The sequence below is a fragment of the Varanus komodoensis genome, unplaced genomic scaffold, assembly GCF_004798865.1.
Source record: "Varanus komodoensis strain SLA01 unplaced genomic scaffold, ASM479886v1 scaffold18_3, whole genome shotgun sequence".
Taxonomy (NCBI): domain Eukaryota; kingdom Metazoa; phylum Chordata; class Lepidosauria; order Squamata; family Varanidae; genus Varanus; species Varanus komodoensis.
This window is the reverse complement of record NW_025335549.1, coordinates 9,710,656-9,732,030: the sequence shown is the minus strand read 5'-3', so window position 1 is coordinate 9,732,030 and position 21,375 is coordinate 9,710,656. Positions and strand designations below refer to the sequence as shown.

The following is a 21,375-nucleotide window of genomic DNA, read 5'->3' as shown; positions in this document are numbered from 1 at the left end:
CAGTGCCAGCCCATGGTATAGACCAGGCTGCCCAGCACCACAGCCACTTGGATGGCAAGCCCTGCAAGGGAGTTCACAGCATACCCCCCGGTCCAAGCCGGCCTCCATTGAGCAGCTGCAGAACTGGATGGGGAACTGCTTTTGCCCTGGCTGAGCTGCCTGGGCACTTTGGGGGTGCCTGTCAGGCAACAGCTTGGCTAGAGTGACAAGAATTTCTTCTGAATCTTGCCAGGTGCCTCTGCGTTAGTTTGGGTCACCCCTGGGCTTTTCATGCAAGGACCATTGCTCTTTATTTTTCAGCCCGGCTCATGTGTATGCACATTTCAAGGGGCTCTTTCCTTTTTTGAAGAAGGTGTGTGTGTGTAAATTCAGGTTTTCTTTAAAACATGTTCTTTCAAAAGAACATTTATTTTTCTTTTTTAAGAATAACAGGATTGTTCATGCTAACAAGAATGTAGCCATTGTAGATTTAGACTATGGCAGGAAACTCTACAGACTAAGGTTTGGTGACTCTCCAGAAGGGAGTTCCAGTCTTGGAGGATTCCTGGCACTGCACTTTTGCTAAATGGGCAGGAGATGCAGGTGTCACTGCTAAGGAGTTGCCTATTAGTCACCCCTAAGAGAACCAGGTGACTTCCAAGGATCTGAGCCACTGGGCCGTTCTTCTTGCCTGTCAGCATCCAGGGCGTGGGCACCTGGGTATCAGGTCGGGGCACCAGGACCCAGACAACCAGTACACTGTACAGGCCCAGTCCAAATCACAGTCAGGCAGTCCAGAGGTCCAGGTGGGCAACAGAAGTGCAAGGTAGGCCAATCCAAATAGAGCAGAGCAGTCAATGCCAGTCAGGCACTGAAAGCCAAAGAAACAAGCCGAGGAGAAGCAGATACCTGGGACTGGAGTGGAAGCTGGAGCAGGTGACCCCAGGCATGATCCAGAGGCAGGAGCAAGGCGACAGGCAATCTCCAGGAGGCACAGAGCACTCCCAACAACACCACCAGCGACTTTTGCTGGTGAGGCCACGGCTGAAGGGAAGAGCCGGTTCTTATATAGCTCTTTGCTTAGGGCTCCCCGGTGGTGCTTGTGACATTCCAGGTAGCTGCGGTTGACCACGGGCCTGGTCCTGCAACCACCAGGGCTGCTATTCTGGCCTCTGGCCAGAAGAGGGGGCTCTGGTACTGCCTCAGAACCTCATATTTCCTTTGCAAATGTGGCTCCCCTTCTCCCTAGGATGAGCCTGCAAATCTCAGCAGTGGGTTCTAGCTTCTCAGATCTCCACTCTTCCTGAGATTCAGCCCGTTTGCCTCTTCTTTGAATATCACAATGTCACACTTTGAAGAGGAACACCACAGAACTAGGTCCTTGGCTGCTGCATTTTCACTTCCAAGAGACCTGTTTTGAATTCCCGGGCTCATGGTTCAGGGAATAGCTGCAGATTGTGGCTTCTGTCTCTCTTGCTGCATTTTCAGAGCTAGCATGGCTCTCCGATACAAATCTGAAGACAAAGAGACACAGGTGAACCAGGTGGATAGTGGAGTGAGGGTACACAGGGCCATAGTACCAGGGCTTTCTGATGAGCAGGGACTGTGATGTAATTGCCACCCCTCTGAGCTTAGCTGCAGTCTCAGAGTAGCTTCGGGGCAAGGGGAGGAATACCTTTTCCCAGCAACAATATAATGTTGTGATCAGCTCATTCACGCTTAGGCAATTCCCAGGCGGAGAGCGCAATACAAACCAACACAGCTGCCTGCCTTTTGGGGGTCATCCTGGGGGTCTGTCTATGGGAACTGTCATGATAGGCACCTGCTCTTAAGAATGTATCACTGCCTGAAGCAATCCCTCTGCCACTGTATTAGCATGCTCCCTTAAGTTTTTTAAGAGACACTTAAATCACATCTACTCACAAAAGAAATAAATAACACTGCAAACAAACACATTGTTTCTGAACATGTGAGACAATGATTTCTTCCCCAAAAGATCACTAAGATTGTTTTGAAACAGCCCTTCTTTTTTACCTCTTGGCAAATCTGTACTTTTATGACAGATTTCTATTATGAGCTCCTTTTTTCACTGAGTGCCCTTATTATTGACACAAGACAGCCATATCCCAGAATTTCACACACCATTCTCTTGATTTACACAAATTCTCTTGGTTTTGCACACCATTTTCTTGCTCGTGCAGTCTTTCCGTATTTAGCATATACTAGTCTAGCTGTTACAAATGCAACATTTGGACTCATGCTTTGGGCATTTTCCTTTCAATATTATGAACAGAAATATTTGCTGTGCAACACAAAGCAGATTTCTTTAAAAGTAAGTTTCATTTTGGTCAACTGGGCTTAGACTCCCTGGTATACAATGCTGGCTGGGGATTATGGGGATTGTAGGCCAACAGACAGGGAAAGGCACCAGGTTGGGGAAGGTAAGTATAGGCACCCTGGGGTTCTAAATTCCATCTTTCTCCGAGTACCTTGTCCTATTTACCTCTAGCCATGTCTAAGATTGTTACAGGAGCATCTTCCTTCTTTTTCTTCCTACACTTGCAGGATAGCTCAGAAGAGATTTCTTTAAAAGTCATTGTTGCTATGAATACTGAAAGAATGCAAATCCTTTGTCCCAAAACAGATGGGATATACATTGGAGACAGAGGAAGCAATTTGGTGGCCTCTGAGGGTGGGCAGAGGCTGTTTGCCATCCCCAGATCTGAGGTCAGAGGCAGTGTTCTGACCTTGGAGCTGGAAATACCCTATTTAAGGTATTAATGACAGTGATGTATAATGCCCTAAATGGCTCAGGACCTGGATCTCTGAAGGAGCGCCTCCTTCCTTACATATCTGCCTCCCCACTAAGATCTGGATCGGAGGTCCTTCTCCAGGAGCCCTCTTTGAAAGAGATCAGGAGAGTGGCTACCCAGAGAAGGGCCTTCTCTGTGCTGGTGCCCCAGTTATGGAATATGCTCCCCAGAGAGGTGCGCCTGGCACTGACACTTAGTACCTTTAGAGATTTGTTTTTATTTTAGAACAATTATACCCTGCTTGCTTACCCAAGGTCACACAAGACAGCTAAATAAGTGATTTGTGCCAGATAATAACCCATGAGAACTTTGTTCTCAAAAGGCCAATTCAGTCCCAAGAGGAAAGCTACCCTAATCTATTGGTACAAGAAGTCATATCAAAATATGGAAAGCCCTCCCCAAAACTTATTTTCCCGATTCCCAGTTTTGGAAATATGTACCAAAAGTACTTGACAGGTTCTCATTTGGCTGCAGCTGTAACGATTCTTGAGTTTTTATTTTATTTTTTAGTATTTTATTTTTCTTCTTTGTTCGCTGTCCTGGAAGAAAAAAGAGCAGGAATTGGAATGAAAATGTCACAGCAGTATCAGTCAATTATAATTCTTGTCTTCTTTTTCAATAGTCTGATCTGTAGTACATTCCTAGTTATTCATTTGGCAGACAACTCCAGGAAAATATGCAGTAAAAAGTGACAAGCAATATAACATCATTGGATTAAGAAATAAAGCAGGGCTACTACTAGTTTGTCTGAGAAGGCAGGTTTGTCTTGATAAGCCTCTGCCCCAATTCTCATCCATGAACCATGCTTTCAGCCAAGAGAAGATGAAAAGATAAGCAAGATAAGATTATTAACGTAATTTTTGACTCTTCCAACCTTTGATTCACTTCCTTTCCTTCCTAGAAATACCAACAATGCAATAAAGCTAATTATTATGAGACCTTTGTAACATTAAGATCTATTGCCTGAACTTCGTTTTCCTTTGCCCTCCTCATTCTTTTTTTCCATTTGTGTCATGACTTTTTAGATTGTAATGCTGACAGCAGGGATTGTCTTGATTTTTAAAATCTGTCTATGAGACATTCTGGGAAGTTTTGCTTCTGAAGAGTATAATATTATTGCTTTAAAGAAATAAATACATATACAAATGGCAGCCACTTTAAAATGTATCAAATAAAAATGCATTCTAAAACAGAAAGCAGGGAAAACAAATTGACGCCATAGGACAAGTTCCTGTTGAAATAAAAAGGGGGTTGTCTGTTTGTTGAAGACCTGCAAAAATCAGGCTACAAGGAACCTTCCATGGTAGCAACCTTGAAAGTCTGGTTGTCCCTGCTTACTCAGAAGCCCCACTGAGTTCAGTGAAAAATACTCCCAAGTAAGCAGTCTTACGAGATGAATGCTTGCGAATGGTCTACTGGATCCTGTTACAGATATAATCAATTTCTTAATACTGCTCATTTACATTTTTAATTGTCATCGGGCCCTGAAAACCCCCGATGAACATGGTGTTTCTGAAGCTCCTGATGGAAATGAGCCGTTTTTCTTGGACATGAGAAAACTATCACACAATGGATGTGAAATACAGAGAAGAGAGGTAGAATAAATAGCCCCTGACATACTAACCTCTTTGCAGCAGGGGGCGCAAGCTGGATAGGCAGATCTGCGGGGACAAGATATTCCTGCTAGAAGTAGCAAGAATTGGCCAGCTGGCAGGTTGAAGATACTGATCATGCTGGCATTTGCTAGCGTAGTTTATTTTCTTGCTGGTATAATTGTGGGTGAATGATTTATAGAAACTTTGTCTGGGAACATGCCAACTTTACACAATGGCAGCCTTTACAGCACGCTGCAAAATTCTCATAGCAGCGTGAATCTCCAGGAAGGCCAGCACATTTTCTTCCATTCTTCTCCCTCGTCCTTCCCCCTCGTCCAACTGAGCTGCAACGGACTCCAAGTGGATCATAAAATCTCAGCATTTGGAATGAGCCAAACTGGGTCCAGTGCAGTAATTAGAGTAGGGCACAGACCCTCCTGCCCACAGGCCAGACCTCCCCAGCCAGCTCCCAATCCATTCCTGCGGGGTTCCCCAAATGGATAGACCCCATTCCACCCCATTTACTCCACGGCTGAACCTTGGTGGGTTCCCAGCATGAGTGCGGTTTTTACCCAATTCCAAAGCATTGAAATGCAGCTTCTCAATTTTAGCTGCAGGCCCTAAAAGCTTTAAGCAGAGCTATGTTGGTATTTCTGCCTGGTATTTCTGGCCAGGGCGACTTATTTTATATTGTTATTTTTGTGTTTTAACTTTATGTTTACATTTTACAAACATTTTAACTTAAGGTTATAATTTAATGTTTGTATTTTAACTTATTGTATTTGTATTTTTAACTTATTGTTGTAAGCCGCCCCGAGGCTTCGGCGAATGGGGCAGCATAAAAATGTCTTAAAATAAAAATAAATGTTGACTCCCCGTTAATCTTTGGCCTCACTCTCCACTGAATGCAGCCCTGAGAACTTCTCCAAACTTCCATTCAGGCTGAAAGTGAGGTTCAACAGCCCTGGGTTAGAGGCTTGGAACAGGATTGGAGCAATCCAGGTTGGAATCCCCATTTGGATAAGGAGCTGACCAGGCGAGCATGGACCAATCATTCTCTGTCTAGTCTCCTTCACAAGGTTGCAGTGAGCACACAGCAGGAATGGGTAGGAGGGCCAAGACTGCCACCTTGAGCTCCTTGGTGGAAAGCTGGGCTACAGCAGTAATATCTAGACAAATGTCTCTAAAGCCGGCATGTTATAGTACTTATATATTATAGTAATATAATACTGCCTAATCTTGGAAGCTAAGCAGGGTCAGGCCTGTGCAGAAGTGGGATGGGTGACCTGAGTGTATGCTTCTATGATTATTGCTGTGAACTGCCTAGAGAGCTTTGGCTATGGGCAGTATAAAAATGTAATAATAATAATAATAATAATAATAATAATAATAATAATATAGTATATAATATAATATATATTATAGTATATAATAGTTATAGTATAGAGTGCAGGACTGGGACTTGGGAGATCCAGGGATCTAGTCTCTATTTGGCCCTGAAACTCATAGGTCAATCTCAGCCTGACCTACTTCAGACAGTTCTTGCCAGGATAAAACTGCAAATGAGGAAGAGGATTATGTAAGCTGCTTTGAGCTCCTTGCAGGAAATATGGAGGGATATAAATATAAAAAGAAAGAAAGACGTGCGGGCCAGCATCCTCCTTTATATTGCATCTTTCTTTTCCTATGCTGCCCATGAAATAATTAAACAATAGTAGCACAATAAACAGAGTCATGAATTTAGAAGTCGAAAATGGCAGGTGAAGAGGGATATACCACATTTGCACGTGCAGAGAGTCTAAGGGACCCCGCCCCCCCCCCCTGCCCCGCCACCTCCTGTCCTCCTCCTCATGAAAGGGAAAGATCTCACAGCAGGGCAAAACCACTTTGTTTCTGAACATGTCCAACAATGGGTGCTTCCAGAATAAACTATCACTAACATTGTTTTTAAAACAGTGCCTATCTCTTTGCAAATCTTAGTATTGGTAAGGTAGATTTAACTAATGATGCATTTTGCAGTCCCTGCTGAAGTAAATGATTACTTTCCTTTTTTAGATATGGCCTTGCAGCTGAGAAATGGAGAATTCCCACAAACCTGCCTGGCAGAGGTGAGATCTGAACCCAGAGCTTTGAAGTTTTGGCCCTCTCTATCTCATCCTTTGCCTTTTCCTAAATCTGCTGTTTGTGGCAGAGTTGCTCCTTGTAGTCCCAGTGGCACAACAAGAAAAGCAGTATAAAAATACTACATGCATCAGTCTCAGCTCCACTGAAAATTTGGCTAGAAAATCAGGCTTACCTGGTGGGGGTGGAGGGGTATCCAGACTCCTGAGATTCTCTTGGGCGACCTTGTTGCTGTGCAGGAGGCCGGGGACCACTCCAGCTTTGCTCCCGCCCACTGCTGCTTTGCCACTCTCGTCCGCAGTGAAGGTGTCCTCAGACGGGGCCAAGCTTTTCTTTTTCATCTTCAGCTTGACCCTCCCCTTCCTTTTCTTGGATGCAATGGCTTTTTCCTCCTTCTATCCAAAAAATACCCCCCCCCCCCCAAATTTAATAGAAATGACCAGGTGGCAGGGAGCTCTACCTTTGGAGGCAATTTCAAAAGTTTGCCATTTGCTGTCCAAACTCTTCTTACTCCAGCATGAAGTGCCTGTTCTGAGCCCCCCGCTGACCCCTCCAGAAAAAACTACAGGAGCTGTTTCTGGGACAATGGAAGCTACAGGTATTGACTGTTAACTCCCTACCTGCCCTGGGTCCTGGGAATCTCTGGGGCTAACTCCTTCATGAGTGACCTGCATGTTAAGGTCTGTTCTTCAGCCATAGCTCTGTGTTCTCTGCTAGAGCAGAGATGGAGCACCCACAAACTGCAGGCCGCATTCAGCCCATGGGCCTGTTACGGTTTGGGCTTCCTCTGCAGGTCTCTCTCCCTCCCCAAACCAAGCCTGGAGGCTGCAGGGGCTTGAGGAAAGGGCCGGAGGAGGAATCCCACTGGGGGTAACAAGATTGGAGAGAACGGATCACAGGCTGCAAATAACAAGGGCATTTCCCTGTGCACAGCTCCTGCTTCCAGCTAGGCTGAAGTTCAGTTGGCAACCTCTCTCCCTTCTTGTCTCAGCATTCCTCGACCTGGTGGCTTCCAGATGTTCAGTTCTCGGTACAGCCAATGGTTCAGCGATGCTGGGTGCTCTAGCCAAGAACATCTGGAGGTCACGGAAGGCTGATCTATGTCTTGCATTCCAGGCTGGGTTCTAGACCTGATATGCTTCTGGGGGGAGGAGGCCATGAAAGAGCTGAAAGGACCAGACTGTTCTGTGGCAAAGAAGGCTGGGCTTCCCAGACCATTAGTTTTAGTGCCTCATGCAGAGAAAATCATGATGTCCAGAGACTTATGTAGCCCCCTGTTTTTGTGCCTTTCTCCTGGGGAGTGGCAAACCATGAGGTCCAGCACTGAGCCCAGTGTCTGTGTTTAGGTTCTGGCTGTAGGGGTGGTCAGCACATCACTGCTGGATCCCAATAGACAAGTCTGACACCAAGAAGGCCTGGTTGACTGCAGTGCAGCCATGCGGGTTTCCCACTCTGGAAAACTGGAATTGAACCGGAACATTTCCCCCAAGCATTCCTCTGTCCCAAATTGATGGATGACTATTTAAGCATGTTTCTTCGATGCATTTTCCCCAGAAGCAGCACTTTTAAAACTAAGCAATGCTAATTTGACATCCTGTATAAACATCTCAAATGAATTTTCCCCAGTAACCAAGAGTTGTTGAATATGAATATTTTATTAGGAAAGGGTGAAAAAAGTCAATGGGCTGCACTTTGGCTGCAACCGGATACTTCTGAGTAGACGTGTATAGCATTGCCCTGTTTGTGTACCTGGAGTATTATATTGATGCAAATTCAAAAGCTGCCTTGGAAATTACTTTTATAGGCAAATTTGTAAATATTTTAAGATGTGATAACTCAGTTGTATACCTTTCTTATGCACTACTTAGCTTTTAAGGAAAAACGATGGCCTGAAAAACAACTAAAATGCATCCCTGTGCAAGTTTAGACAGAAGAAGGTTATGCTGGCTGGGACATGCCAGAATTTGTAGGTCTTTTTCGGAACTAAACTGGCATAGGATTGTATCCCTAATTCTGCATGCATGCATAACTCCAACCCTAATGCTAACCACATGAATAAAGTTAATTACAAATTTAAATTTAGTTTTAACTAACATCCAAATTAATGTGATGTGTTAGTCAAATCAAATGTGCAAGTTTTTGAACTCTCCAGTTCTCTTCATCAGGCAAGATGTTACAAAAAGCAGATTGCGGTGGGTGGGAGAATACAAGTGGGGAAAGGCTGACATGAAGTCATGGTGCAGATTTGATGAGAATTGTATCTCTTCCAGGTGGCCTATTTGGCTGGCACTGTATCATCCTCATGCTACTAATTAAAGCAAACCCATGTATTTCTAGAAGCAGGACTTTTTAAAAGCAAAATATCGCAGTGTAGCTGGTTACCTGTGCAGAAATATTCTGGGACAGCTTTGTGGTTTTTCTTTCTTCTGTCTTTGCACTTTCTTCTGGGCAGCTCTTCCTTCTGGTCCGTGACTCCCTAAAAGCAGACACAGGAATCACAAAACAATCCATCTGCTTGCTCGTCTCTTCCTTCAGCCTGAGGATTTAATCACCAAGCGATGCTGCTAAGGACAGTCCTGCCACCTTGCAAGCTTCCCAGGCAATGAAGAAGGCTATTAATGAGTTCCAAGCAGAATATTTGACATCGTTCCTGAAGAACTTATTTTCAAACACAGCTCGGCTATGGACCCACTGATGGCCACTTCAAGAAACCACTCTTGTCCAGATTCAGTTCACAGTCTGTAAATAGGAATGATTTGTCTCATAGGATGGTGGGTGGGTCAGAGATGAATTGTGAGCGAGCTCCAGGCTTTTGAGGGTCCTCAAGCAAAGCACCTTCAAGAGACCCCTTCACTCACTGAATCGGCCTTCCCACCGCTCTTGCCATCAGCGGCTTTGCAGCTCCTCCTCTTCCTCACCACTGCCCCCACTTGCTTACTGGACCCACAGAGATCCAGCGAGCAAGCAGGCAGTGGCATCTCCCACTCCATCTTCTCACCACCCCTGTTACCTGGACCAGAGAGAGAGGCATCAGACTGCAGCATCAGAGAGGAGGAGCAAGTCCAGGGGCCTCTGGCTGGTGGGCTCCTGCTGGGCCCTTGGCACATGCCCGACCATCCCGAACTTGGTGCTGGCTATGACGAGCATTGCACTGTGATGCGATTCTAGCCCACATTGGAGCGCTCATCTCAGGACCAAAGTGATGCTCCATCTTGGTCAAGCCAGTGATACATTTGAAAGATGTGGCATGTGCTCGTGAATGGGCACCTGTCTCCCTGCGGCCCACTCCTGGCTCGCTGTGCTTTCTCCATCCTCTCCTGCTCTGCTGACGCCTGTCTCTCGGGGTCGTCTTCCTGGATGCGGCCACACAGGGTGCCGTAGTTCACGGCAATGGTGCGCAAGAGCCAGTGGATTCCTTGGACGATGCTCCAGCACTGGATTTTGGGGAGTCTTTTGGTAGCTGAGCAGGGTTCCTGTGAGAGGGAGATTAAGTCAGCTTGAATCCTCAGGCCCATTCAAAGCAAGCAGCAGAACCAAAAACCATCAAGAGGAGATAATGGAGGGGAAGGAAATTCAGACTACGAATCGAGTGTGCTTTCCTCCCTTCTGTATTTCCAGCTGTGCTTTTTATGACATTGCTCATAAAGAGACCTGGAGACATGTGATTTTTGGGATGTTTGGGTTGCCCTAATAAAGATGAGGTACTGGTATGGATTTCTGAATTTTATGTATGGTCAGATAAGGTCAGCCTCCCTCTGGTGACATGAAGCAGCCAGTTGTGCTCCTGGAGGAAGACTCTTCCTCAGTGGAGGAACCAGAGCTCCTGGAGGCAGACAAAGTGAAGCGTGAAGTGACAGTGAAACTGGAGAGCAAGTGACTTGCAAGGGGAAGCATGTGCCTTCCATGCACCCCGTGCCCCAGTCTTCACTTTCCTCCAGAGCACCACTGACCCCTACTTAACTCATTCCTTGGACTAGGGACACCCTAACCCTCATCTCTCCTGAGGTTAGGGACACCCAAACCCTAACCTTTATTCTCACCTCTAGTTTGGCTCTCTGCAGTTCCCCAAAAAGAGTTTAGGCTTTGATCTGCCCAGAGATGCTCAGGAGGATGCCCTGTAACTGAACACCCTCCTAGGGAATCCAGGTGGCCCCTGTGCTTGATCCCACACCCTCTCCTAAGTCGGATTATCCCCTACACCTGCAAATCCCTGGAATCCTGTGAAAGGGATGCTACCCTCCTCTCTAGGGAGATGCAGGATGGAATGCATAGATAACTGGAATTACTGGGGGTTTCATACTGAGGACCTCTGACGGGGGCTGATGAAGACAAGCCATATTCATCGGACCCATTTTCCTCAATTAGAATTTGAGAATTGAGGAAGTTGGTCCTCAGATTTGGCCCGCAGGCCTAGGATTCAGCACTCCTGCTGTGAAGCTGTGCAGGAACAATTTCCTTTGTCCTTCCCAGAAAAGAACTCCATGCAAGCTGCCATGTGAGCAAAGACAGTTGTCTTGTGCTTACGATACGACACAGGGACTTGCTTTCATTCACCAGCTGCTCCAGAGACAGGCATTCGATGACCTCAGAAGGCAAGAGAGATTCCCCCTTGTCCTGCTTGTTTGCCAGCCTTGAACCGTTCATGCAGAAAGCAGAGGAGAACATAGAGAGACGAAAAAGAAAAAAAGGGAAGACCCTACTTATTTTAAAGCCCTTTGTTGGAATTAAAGCTTTGTTCAGCTTTGTGGCTGGCTAGAGAATGAGGAAAAGCAAGAGACCTTCAAGAACAGCAGATATTATATAAAGATGGTGGTGATTATGTATATTTATTAATATTGTCATTGATTTTTCTTACTATTATTTTATATTCATATCCTTCATCTTTTCCTCTTGCAAGGAATCATTAGTATTTCTGAACTTTAAGAGTGCAGGTCTGGCACTCAGGAGATCTGGGTTCGAGTCCCCACTCAGCCATGGAGCCAGCTGGATGACCCTGGGCCAGTCACAGACTCTCAGCCCAGCCTACCTTACAGGGTTGTTGTTCTGGGGATAAGGCTGAGAGGAGGAGGAGAATTATGTAAGTCACCCTGAGTTCCTTGGAAGGACAAAAGGTGGGATATAAATAAATATAATAAATAAACCCAATAAATAAAGTATTTTTATCCCACCAAGAAGCTACGTACCAGTTGACATGAAAGTCAAACCAAATAAGAGCTGCACTCCAGAACATTTCCCTGCTTGGGGAAATGGACTGAGTGGAATGGTATTGGTTTTCTGGAGGTCTGATAAGAACTGGAAGGTGGGAACAAATTCAGACTTTTACCCTGCCCATCTATCACAAGTTGCAAAGGAAGAGGACATGAAGGTGCGTGTAGGAGGAAGGTCTCACAGTAAAAGAGGCTTTCCCGAAACCTTCGGGTGTCCCAACACACGGGAAAGGGTCTTCTTGGCCTCATCCATCTTTGCCACATCACTGGAGTCGAGCACAAAGATAATCCCGTGAGCCAGGCCGTAGTGGTCCTTCCAGGTTCGCCATGACTGTTGCCCCCCGGGCAGGTCGATGAGGGACACCTCAAACCTCTCCACCCTGAGCTCTGTCTGGTTGGGCTTCGTGGTGGGGAGCAGCTCACAGGAAAGAACTATAAAGCAGGGAAAGCAAGACATGAAGTCGCAGGCATACACTTCATGGCTGTGTTTGTTGTCATAGTAGCTGTTTTTAGCAGTAACTGTATAGGTACTGTTTAGAATAGTTAGTTACTGTTATAGTTACTGTTACTATACAGTGTAGTAGCAGTATACGTAGTTACTATAGCTACAGTATATATATTGTTATAAATAACAATAACACTTAAATATCTGAGAGCTGATTTTCTTGAATAACACCTGAGATTATCTCTCTCTGCTGAAATCAGCTGGAGTGGCCATTTACCCATTGCCAAAAAAATGCATCATCAAAAAGAAAGCAGAAGGGGACGCTAATTTTATATATTGCAAAATTTAGAAATTATTCACTGGTGACCAGTGTACCAGTTATTCCACTTTTCAATCTTAAAGGGGGCTTAATGTTTAAAAATAAGCTAAATAAAAACCAGGCACTGTTGATGGGCAGCTTCAAGGCCCTTGCTCTCCATGCCTATGTTTCTTTATATTTAAATTGGACTTGGCCGTTAAATAGGGCCACCCTTAGCTGTACCTTACAGCTAGTCTCTGCTCTTATCCCATCTGTTTGAGGCTGGCTGTGATACTTAGCATTAAGCCCTTTGCACGTGCTTAGACACACTCTCACCCCTTACTACTGCATGCTAAACCCTGCTATGCCCTCAGATTGGGTTCTGACATGGAACATCAGGCAAGTCTTATCTCAAAGTAACTTCTGCTCTTCAACTCACCTCTCTGGATTTCTTTGACTAGGGAACTTTTCCCAGCTCCACCTGGACCAAGCACAAGGATGGTCACTTTCCTAATAATAAAGAAAGGGAGATGGTGTTAATCTGCAATCCAATTGCACTAGTGTGAACAGACCTCTGGCTTGTGGGATCTGCAGGCTGCACAGAAGGTGATGAAAGTGAAAGCAGGATCATTCCACCAGACGGGTGGAAAGATTTTTTTTCCTTTTCCCTCCCCAACATATGCTCCTTGTGTGTCATGTCTTGTATATAAGCCACTCCAGGTACAGAATAAAAACACTTAGAATAAACGCTTTGTTTCCTAGTAGCCCTCTAAAGTCCCGCAGCGAGAGCCAGGTGGCTCAGAGGGGTGGTTCCAACTTGACACAGTGCCCCATGAGTTACTACAGATCAGGGATGCGACAAGCTTGATCTTTGCAGGGCGTGGGCTTGGGGAAGCCTTTGGTTGCCAGGGTTAAATGACTGCCCTGTGCAAACTATCGTTGAGCTACTGCAAAGCACCCAGAGCAGTACCAGGAGAAGCTGATGGCGCTTTGGAACTTTGGGCACAAAATAACAGCTTTTGGGTGGGGGTATTTGCAGCAGGAGAAAAGGAAATGGGGAAAGTGCCTTTGTAAGCCGCCTTCCCACACGGCCATCCTGCCCTGAATCCCAGCATGGACACACAGGTGCCTGCTCTTGGCCAAGAAGAAGCAGGAAACAGCAGCGGCAGCCCTGCTTTAAAAATGAGCCAATGCAATGCAGTTGATGTCGCTCGCTGTGGGCCCCAAATCCTCTTCCAGAGAAGCAAGGAAGGGGTCTGTTGAAAAATTGTTCAGCAGCTGCAGTTTGGGAAGAAGAACGGTGCGTGACCCAACAGAGCTGCCATTTCTCAAATGGGTGGGAAGCTTTGTCCTTTGAACAGCGGCGAAGCGGGCCGAATTCATCAAGGACATCTTTTCTCCGTCACCGGGCAGTGCTGCTGTGCTGGAAAGCAGGATGCCAGGAGCCGCTCTCCGCTCAGAGGTGGCAGGCGCTGAGCTGGCCTTCAGTGTTGCTATGGGAATTTCTGTGGGGTTCAGGCCCGGAGAAAGGCAGAATCAGGGGCGGGGGAATGAGGAGAGGAGAAGATTGCCTGGCAACCTGCTGGGCTTCAGTTTATTGCCTTAGTAACCTTTCTGCTGCACGGCACAAATAAACCCAAACCTCTGTGGCTGGTATAAACTTGGGAGATATTTACTGTGGGCCTGTCATTAGGCAGAACGCTCTGCTTAACTACAGACCAGCTCTGCAAACAAAAGAGCAACGATAATGATACGGAGATTAAAACAGACAAGTGCCCTGCCTTTGTGGCTGGGAGCCCCTGGTATGTTGTATTGCAAATTTATTTATTTATTATTTATTATAGCATTTTTATGCTGCCCCCGTCGCAGAAAGCCAAATGACTAAGGCTACCTGTTGCGAGAGGGAAAACGGTATTCTGCACAGGCTCAGAGTCCACATCATTTTTCTTATGATTTCCCATGATCTATTGTGGAAGTTCGTGCTGGTGAAAATTTCAGAGAAATGCTCCTTTCAGAGCTGTTCTATAAATTACACAGAAAGTTTAGGGAGCCCATAAAGTGGGACATTATTTATTATCCATCTGGCATATCCTATTGTACCAGCAATGTGGTGGTACTTTATGGAATAACAAAATAGAGGCTCCTGCTTCTCAGAGCTTGCAGTTGAACATTTGACACCAGGAAGACAGTAAACCAGGAAGCCGGGAGATAGAATGGAAGATCAACTTGGTTGACAAATAACCGATAATAATATTATTAATTTAAAAGTTCCTGGGATTTACCTCATTGGCTCTTGGATTGCCTGCAGCCAAGACCAACAGGTAGAGAGGAGGTGAAACATCCCACTGGATCTTAGCAGATGTGGGATGAGTTCCTGGTGTGTGTTTTTCCTCTGCCCTTGAAGAAAAAGAATAACATGGTAAGAATTGCATCATGAGACCCTCATTTTAATTGCTGTTTTACCAACATAAGCTGTCCTGAGAGCGTTTGCTTGTGACACGTGCTCAGGCAGAAGTCGGAGGTTACGGCTGGGGCTGGTTTGCCAAGGGGCAGCCTGCTTGTGCTCCTGCTTGCATCTCCTTTGAGCTTCCTCCTTGGGGCAAAACCTTTCCAGGGCACTGGTCTTCACCGCCATCTTGTGTTTTAAAGTGAGCCCATGATGCTCCCACTTAAAAAGCTTTGCCATGATGACCCCAATGATGTTAATTCGTGGGCCTTCCCATCGCCGCAACAGCAAGCATTCTTAGCTGCTGAATCTTCACTGTGCTAATTTTGGGACTCTCTCCCACAGGTTTCATTTTTTGTTCTCATTTTTTTTTATTGATGAATTTCTGCAAACCTTGAGCTTCCACAAACACGTAGTTACCTCCTTCTTGTGCATGGATGGCTTTGCTTTGGCTACATTATGAATTCAAACCCAGATAACAAATTTGCTATTTGTACTGTAGGGGCTAACTCCAGACCTAGAATCAGAAAGTCCTAAAACAACAGGTGCGGATCTGCCAGCTTTTATAGAATGAAAAAGGGACATTTGGGTATTGCTAACACTTCTGGCCTTCATCAAGCATCAGTTAACCTAGTCCCTAACTTTCCATTTCTTGCACTTCTGAACGCTTCTTTCCCTTTCTTCCTGCCATTCATAGATCCCATGTGGCTTCCACAGTAGTAAAAGAGCAACTTTAGAACAGTTTCAGTATTATATTTAAGAGCTGGACAGGACCTCATCTAGTCCAGCCCCCTGCTCAGTACAGCTGCAAGAGCCCCGATGGAGCCCTGTCTGTTTGCTGAATAAATATCTACCAAGCCCAACTGTCCCACTGTCAAACAGAGACATTTCTCCTAGTGTTGAGCTGAAATCCACTTCCTTGCAATGGACAGACCTTTTTCTAGTTGTACACCTGCAGCAAGAGCAAACAAATCCGAAGAAAAATTAAGATTAAACTTGCTGAGGGAGTGGGCCCATGAGCCCTCCAAAAACTGGGGCTGGCACTGGCTGGGACAGATGCTGATGTAGGTACTATCCCAGAATCAAAAAAACGACTATGCTATTCTTGCCATTCCTGTTCTCTGCTAGACATTTGCAAGGCATTGGCTACAGGGAAAAGGCCTGGTTCCACAGATAAGATTCCTTCATTCTTGCTTTCCTCTGGGTATGTCCTTCCATCCTGAAGTAATAAAACCCATCTCCCAACAGGCAATCCAACTTAATAGGAAGGCATGGCCTCTGTCATCCCATGCAATATTTCTTGACCTAGTCTGAAAGCAGCAGAACTCGTCTGTCCAGCAGGACCTGCACCAAACTTAAATATTCCTTTTTGAGTTCAAAGGGTACAATTATAATAGAAAATCTCACCTGTTTCTTGAGTTCATACTCTTCTCTTCCCCATCCGAGTTTTTCCTGCATTCCACTGAACCTAACTTGCACTTCATGTACACACCGTGCAGAGTTTCTTTAATTTCAAAGGTTTGAGAGAGGAATGTAGCAAATTCTAAGAATGGTCATCTTGCAGAACCTACGTCTGCACTGATAAATGGAAATGAGAGAAAGAAGGACATCCGGTTTCTCACTGCTGTGTCTGCAGCATCTGAGGAAGGTGGCAATCAGATCTGTCACAGGTTTAAAATGGCTTTAGTAAATGGGACACACCAATTGGCTGGTTTACCAAATCTCTTGTAATGAATCACCTCGCAGTGGAGTCATGTGTTGGTTAAATCCCAGAACTGGCTGACCTGCAGCTGCTGAAATGCACAGGCATTTCCTCATTGTTGTGAATCATCGTGGTTGGCTGGAAATAGGAAGTTGAAGTTGGAAAGTGAGCTGGAATTAGAGGCCTGGATCAAATCTCCACAGAGTCCTTGGGCCATTCAGATCCCTCAATGCAAACTAACTTCTAGAAGTAGTTTTAGAATAAAGCGATTAAACGTGTCTCATTTCCCTCTTTCTCGTTCCGGAGAAACTCTCCATGGGTCGCTGTACTTGAGGCATATTTGAGGTTTTCTTGTGCACTGTTGCAGAATGTATTACGGCATATCATGTGAGCAATGATGCGAAAGCCATCAGCGCTTATAAACAGTTAAAGGCAAAGGCATAAACAAACACACAAAGATATTATCACATAAACATAAAAGATGTTATCTCAGTTTAGCCCACAGAACTGAACTTCTTGATACGTTGAATTTCAGCAGTTTCATACTAGAGTCTCCCTTTGAAGTTCCAGTAGAATAGAATAGTCACCTTGGTATTTTATATATGTCTGTTCACCTTCAGCGCTTCAACTATATTTGCCTCTGCAATCACATTTGGCCTCCCTGGATGTAATAGCTTAACTTTCCCACTAAAACAGATTTTAACTGACTTAGGAAAGTCAGAATGCTTGTGGTATTGACATTGCTGTGTGAATGTAACAAACATACATCCCTTTAAGATTTAACATCGTTGGCACATGTCATATTGTTGCATTTAATTTTCCCTTAGCCTCTGCTGTTTACAATTCTTCCCCTCACACCCCATCTGCTTGTGTAAATATCTACTAACCACAGATCACTCTGATCCATGAAAACTGGTGCTCTTTAAGTGAGAATCTTTGTCATAATATAAAACAGTGGTTCCTTATTCAGCAACTAATTATTTATATTTATGTGTGCATTTATGAATGGTATCTCTCCTTTTCCCTCTTGGGGGGAACCCAGGCAGCTTACATCTCCTTTCTCTGCTGTCCTGCATGTTCTTTACCTGCTCTAATATCATGTGTTATCATCCAAACACGGCCTTCCTGTTCCTAATCCTATTAATGTCATCTCTAAATGCAAATCATTCTGGACAACTCTCCACCACCTGCCCTCAGAATAAGGTAAGCACAGCTTCTCAGTCTAGTTCTCCCTGAGATGGTCCCGCTCTGCCACTTTGGACTATAGGTGACCCATGAAAATTCAGTCCTATTCTTAGAAAGCTAGCACGGCACAGAAAAGTCTCAACTGCATCCTTTCTACTCGGCATGCAGTTTTCCATGTGCAACGATCTCGAATCAGTCTAGACGAGTCTTTGCATGATCTGGACAGAGACAAGCTCACGCTGCTCCTTGGGCCCCAATTCAGCACCTGCAGGAGCTCTGGTGGAGCACTTGCCTGTTTTAGCCTCAGCATCATTATAATTGCTCTTTTGTTTGTAGAGCTTGTCTGTAGTGAAGCAGAACATTCTGCCTAATGACAGGCTCACAATAAATACCTCCCAAGTTTATACCACTACCGAACATTGTCAAGATATGTGTTTAAAAGAAGCAATTATGTGCACTTAGAGCCGCATTAGGCAATCTCCTATTAAAGAAACATCGCAGTGTCCAAAGAATACCTTCGATCCACAGATGCGCCCAGTAGGTGCTAAGGCAGCAATCCACTGATTGGGCAATTTGTGATGGTGCCCACAGCAATTTCTAAAATTCCCAAGTATGTCCACAGGCCCCAAAAGGTTGGGGACCCAATGGTAAAACCAGGGCAGGACTTTGCAGCCGGAACAGCGGGTCTTGCAGCCCAGGAAAGGCTCTAGTGGCCACCAGAAAGTGCCAGCAGTGGGCAGTTGCCTTCAGGTACAGTGTCAACACCTAGGCCAGCCTGAGCATCATCATCATCATCAGGTGGCAGCTAGCCAGGCATCATGTTCCTGGTACATATGTTCATTTATTCTTTTTACTTACATAATGATATATATTTCCCTTTTCCGCAACCAAGTGGTGCTTATTCCCAAGTATATGTGTTCCACGTCACGGCAGCAACTTCCATTTATTCTTCTGATCCTGATCGTGCTTTGATTTAAATGCGTCGATATCAAAGTGCATATGCTCAAAATGTTGCTGAGAGGGTGAGCACACTGGATTTACAAAAATACTTTGGTTTCTTGCTGCCAGGTATCAAGAAGATTAAACCATTTGTGAAGCATGGGATGGGGAGAAATGTTAGCTGTGCATTGCACAACTGAAGGAAAGCACAAAGACCTAAAATCCAGGGTCTAAAATTATGTGGCTGCTGCACTGTAAGAACAAGACTCTGGGCTGTGTGATTTCCCACCCCGCAGGCCAGTGTTAAAGAACGGTAAAGAACGGTGGCCAACCGAGACACACAAATGCCGCAGATACTGTGGAAGTTCCTAGGCGGATTTGTACAGATTAAGGCTGCTGTCCTAGATAAGGGCTCCAATGGTGAAGGACAAGAGCAGTGAGAATCAAAGAAAAGCAAAATAAGGAACAAGAACATGGAAGAATCTCCAGCTGTGCAACAAGAGCCAGAAATGTGCACATTTCCGGCTTGTCAGATCTACTTTGGTCCCCAAGCCAGTAGCAAGTACAAAAGTTATATGCTTGGGTTGCAATCCTACACATATTTAGACGGGAAATAAAATCATGACTGGCTGGGGTGATCCTTGGAGTTTTAGGCCTTTTTCAGTCTAATATGCATGGAACTACATCCTGAAGGCCAGTTTGTACAATGCTGAGAATCAGAATAAATCCTGACTCAGAATAAATCACAATTGGATTCAGTGATTATTGGGCAGCTGAATATTTACAATGGCACATGTTTATTTATCATGTGCCACTGATAGCCTTGGAGGTGCTGAGTAACCTGGGGCTTTGTTTTCTGCAATGGAACTGATATGAGCTCACAGTCCTTTCCTACAGAGGTCCATTCCTGGGCATTCCAGGCATGCTGGCTGGGAATGCTGGGTATGTAGTCCCAGGGCTGCAGGCTGGGGAAGGGTGTCTTGAGCTTCCCTTGTTTCAGCAACCTAATTTTGGACACAGTCCTAGGGTGATGCCTCAGAACTTGGACGCTTCCTCCAACTGGTGGTGATCTCCACCGCCCTGCATTCCCCCCCCCCCCCCAGTGTTGGGAAAGCCCAAATAAATCCTCAAGTAAAAAGAGGTGCTTTTGCATGTGCTTTGAAATAAAATCCAGCAGCAGCGCCCTTTCTCCTCTCCACTCAAAGGGACTAGAACTTTTCTCTGCGCTCCACACGCCTGGGAAAAGCAGGTGGCCCTGGCCGCGGGGGGGGGGGGGGGTCCCATTATTCATGCAGAATCAGACAAGCCACAGGGGGAAGCACATTCCTTTTCTAATGTAAAAAAACCCCAGGCAGCCCACCTTTGCCTTAAGGAATTCTGTACCTCTGCTTGCAAAACTTTTAAACTTGTTAGATTTCTGCAACTCCTGACTGATATCTGTTACCCAAGACTTTTTCCTGATGCCTTTAATGATTTCTCAGCCTTTCGATAATATTCCCCATTGTCCTCGCCTTCTCACCCATTCAGAATCTCATCACTGCCTTGAAACTGACTCGCAACTTATGAAAAATTCTGTCTGTGTTCTGGGGGCTTGTGGTTGGGTTGTGCACCTCTGCCTGGCAGCACTGGTGTAAAGGCTTGTCTCTGCTGAGTGGCTTTTCCTGTGAGTGCTCACCAGTAAAACTGCTGAGGTTCACAACAGAGCCGTATTCCTGTGGATCTGTGTGTACATTCTTGCAGGTTGCAAAACGGGGATTCCCTGACAACAGGCTGTTTGGGGTCTAGCTGGAGTGCATGGGAGTGGGAGGGAAGGAGGCTGGCCTCTTTACTCTCCGTCCCCCTGGCTCACCAAAACACCCCCCTTTTCACCCCTTCTTGTCTCTTGGGAGAACAGGGGGCCCAGTTCTTTCCACACTGGCTGCGAGGAAAGATTGCTGGTGCTCTAATTTGCAGCTCTGAGCTTGCAGCACTATTTCTGATCTTGGATCTGGGGATCCCAGGGCACTGCTAGTTACTACAAAGATCTGGGAATCAGGTCCAGAGCCCCCCCCCCCAAAAAAAAGACCTCATCAATTGGCATGGGTTAATTGACATATGTTCTAAAGTCTGACTGTCTCTGTTTCTCTCTGTGTGTCTTTCAAGAACTGTATCTCCTAAAGACGGCCCTGTTTGGAAAAAAGAATTATGGGCAGAGGAGGGCATCTGCTTTCAGAAAAAAGCCTTGGGCAGAAAGATTCAAGGACAGGTTAGGCCTCAGAAGGGAGCACAAGTGAACCAGAGCTGCGTAATCCAGAGATCTTCAGGCTCCCAGCCCTTTATTTCACCAAGTACCCCTGGATAGCAGGGGATTGGGTTGATGGTGTTGACAGAATCTCGGTTTTCAATTTGTAGGGAATGAACACTCAGATTCATGGGGAAGTCCAGACATTTGAGCCTCTGTGGCTTTATTGATCAGTGGCCCAGTACCTGCAGTCACTAACGATAATGCATTACCAAGTAGAGGCAAACTCAACTACAAAATCACTTCCCATATACAGACATTTTTATAACCTCCTAGTCACATACACCAGTGCAGAGTGTTAAGTTTCCAGATAATTTTGGTACAATAGCACCTTGATGTCTTTAGGCATGACATAATGCTCTAA

The 21,375-nt window shown here is 45.5% G+C and overlaps 1 protein-coding gene across 2 annotated transcripts in view; it reads right to left on the bottom strand.

Moving 5' to 3' along the window:
* Positions 1 to 904: 904 nt before the first annotated feature.
* The window catches only part of ARL13A (ADP ribosylation factor like GTPase 13A), a 29,848-nt gene continuing 9,377 nt past the window's right edge, over positions 905 to 21,375 (bottom strand). Inside the window, exons 2-11 of one of the 2 annotated variants that reach the window (XM_044427452.1) lie at positions 16,312 to 16,482; positions 14,741 to 14,855; positions 12,898 to 12,968; positions 11,898 to 12,147; positions 11,033 to 11,138; positions 9,776 to 9,981; positions 8,891 to 8,984; positions 6,684 to 6,903; positions 3,233 to 3,331; positions 905 to 1,493 (exon numbers count right to left, since the gene is read on the bottom strand). In XM_044427452.1, the coding sequence (XP_044283387.1) occupies positions 1,417 to 1,493; positions 3,233 to 3,331; positions 6,684 to 6,903; positions 8,891 to 8,984; positions 9,776 to 9,981; positions 11,033 to 11,138; positions 11,898 to 12,147; positions 12,898 to 12,968; positions 14,741 to 14,799 (1,182 nt within the window). In that variant the 5' untranslated portion in view covers positions 14,800 to 14,855; positions 16,312 to 16,482 and the 3' untranslated portion in view covers positions 905 to 1,416. Of the gene's footprint in view, positions 1,494 to 3,232; positions 3,332 to 6,683; positions 6,904 to 8,890; positions 8,985 to 9,775; positions 9,982 to 11,032; positions 11,139 to 11,897; positions 12,148 to 12,897; positions 12,969 to 14,740; positions 14,856 to 16,311; positions 19,502 to 21,375 lie in introns of those variants that run through there. The other variant, XM_044427451.1, reaches the window with a different exon arrangement.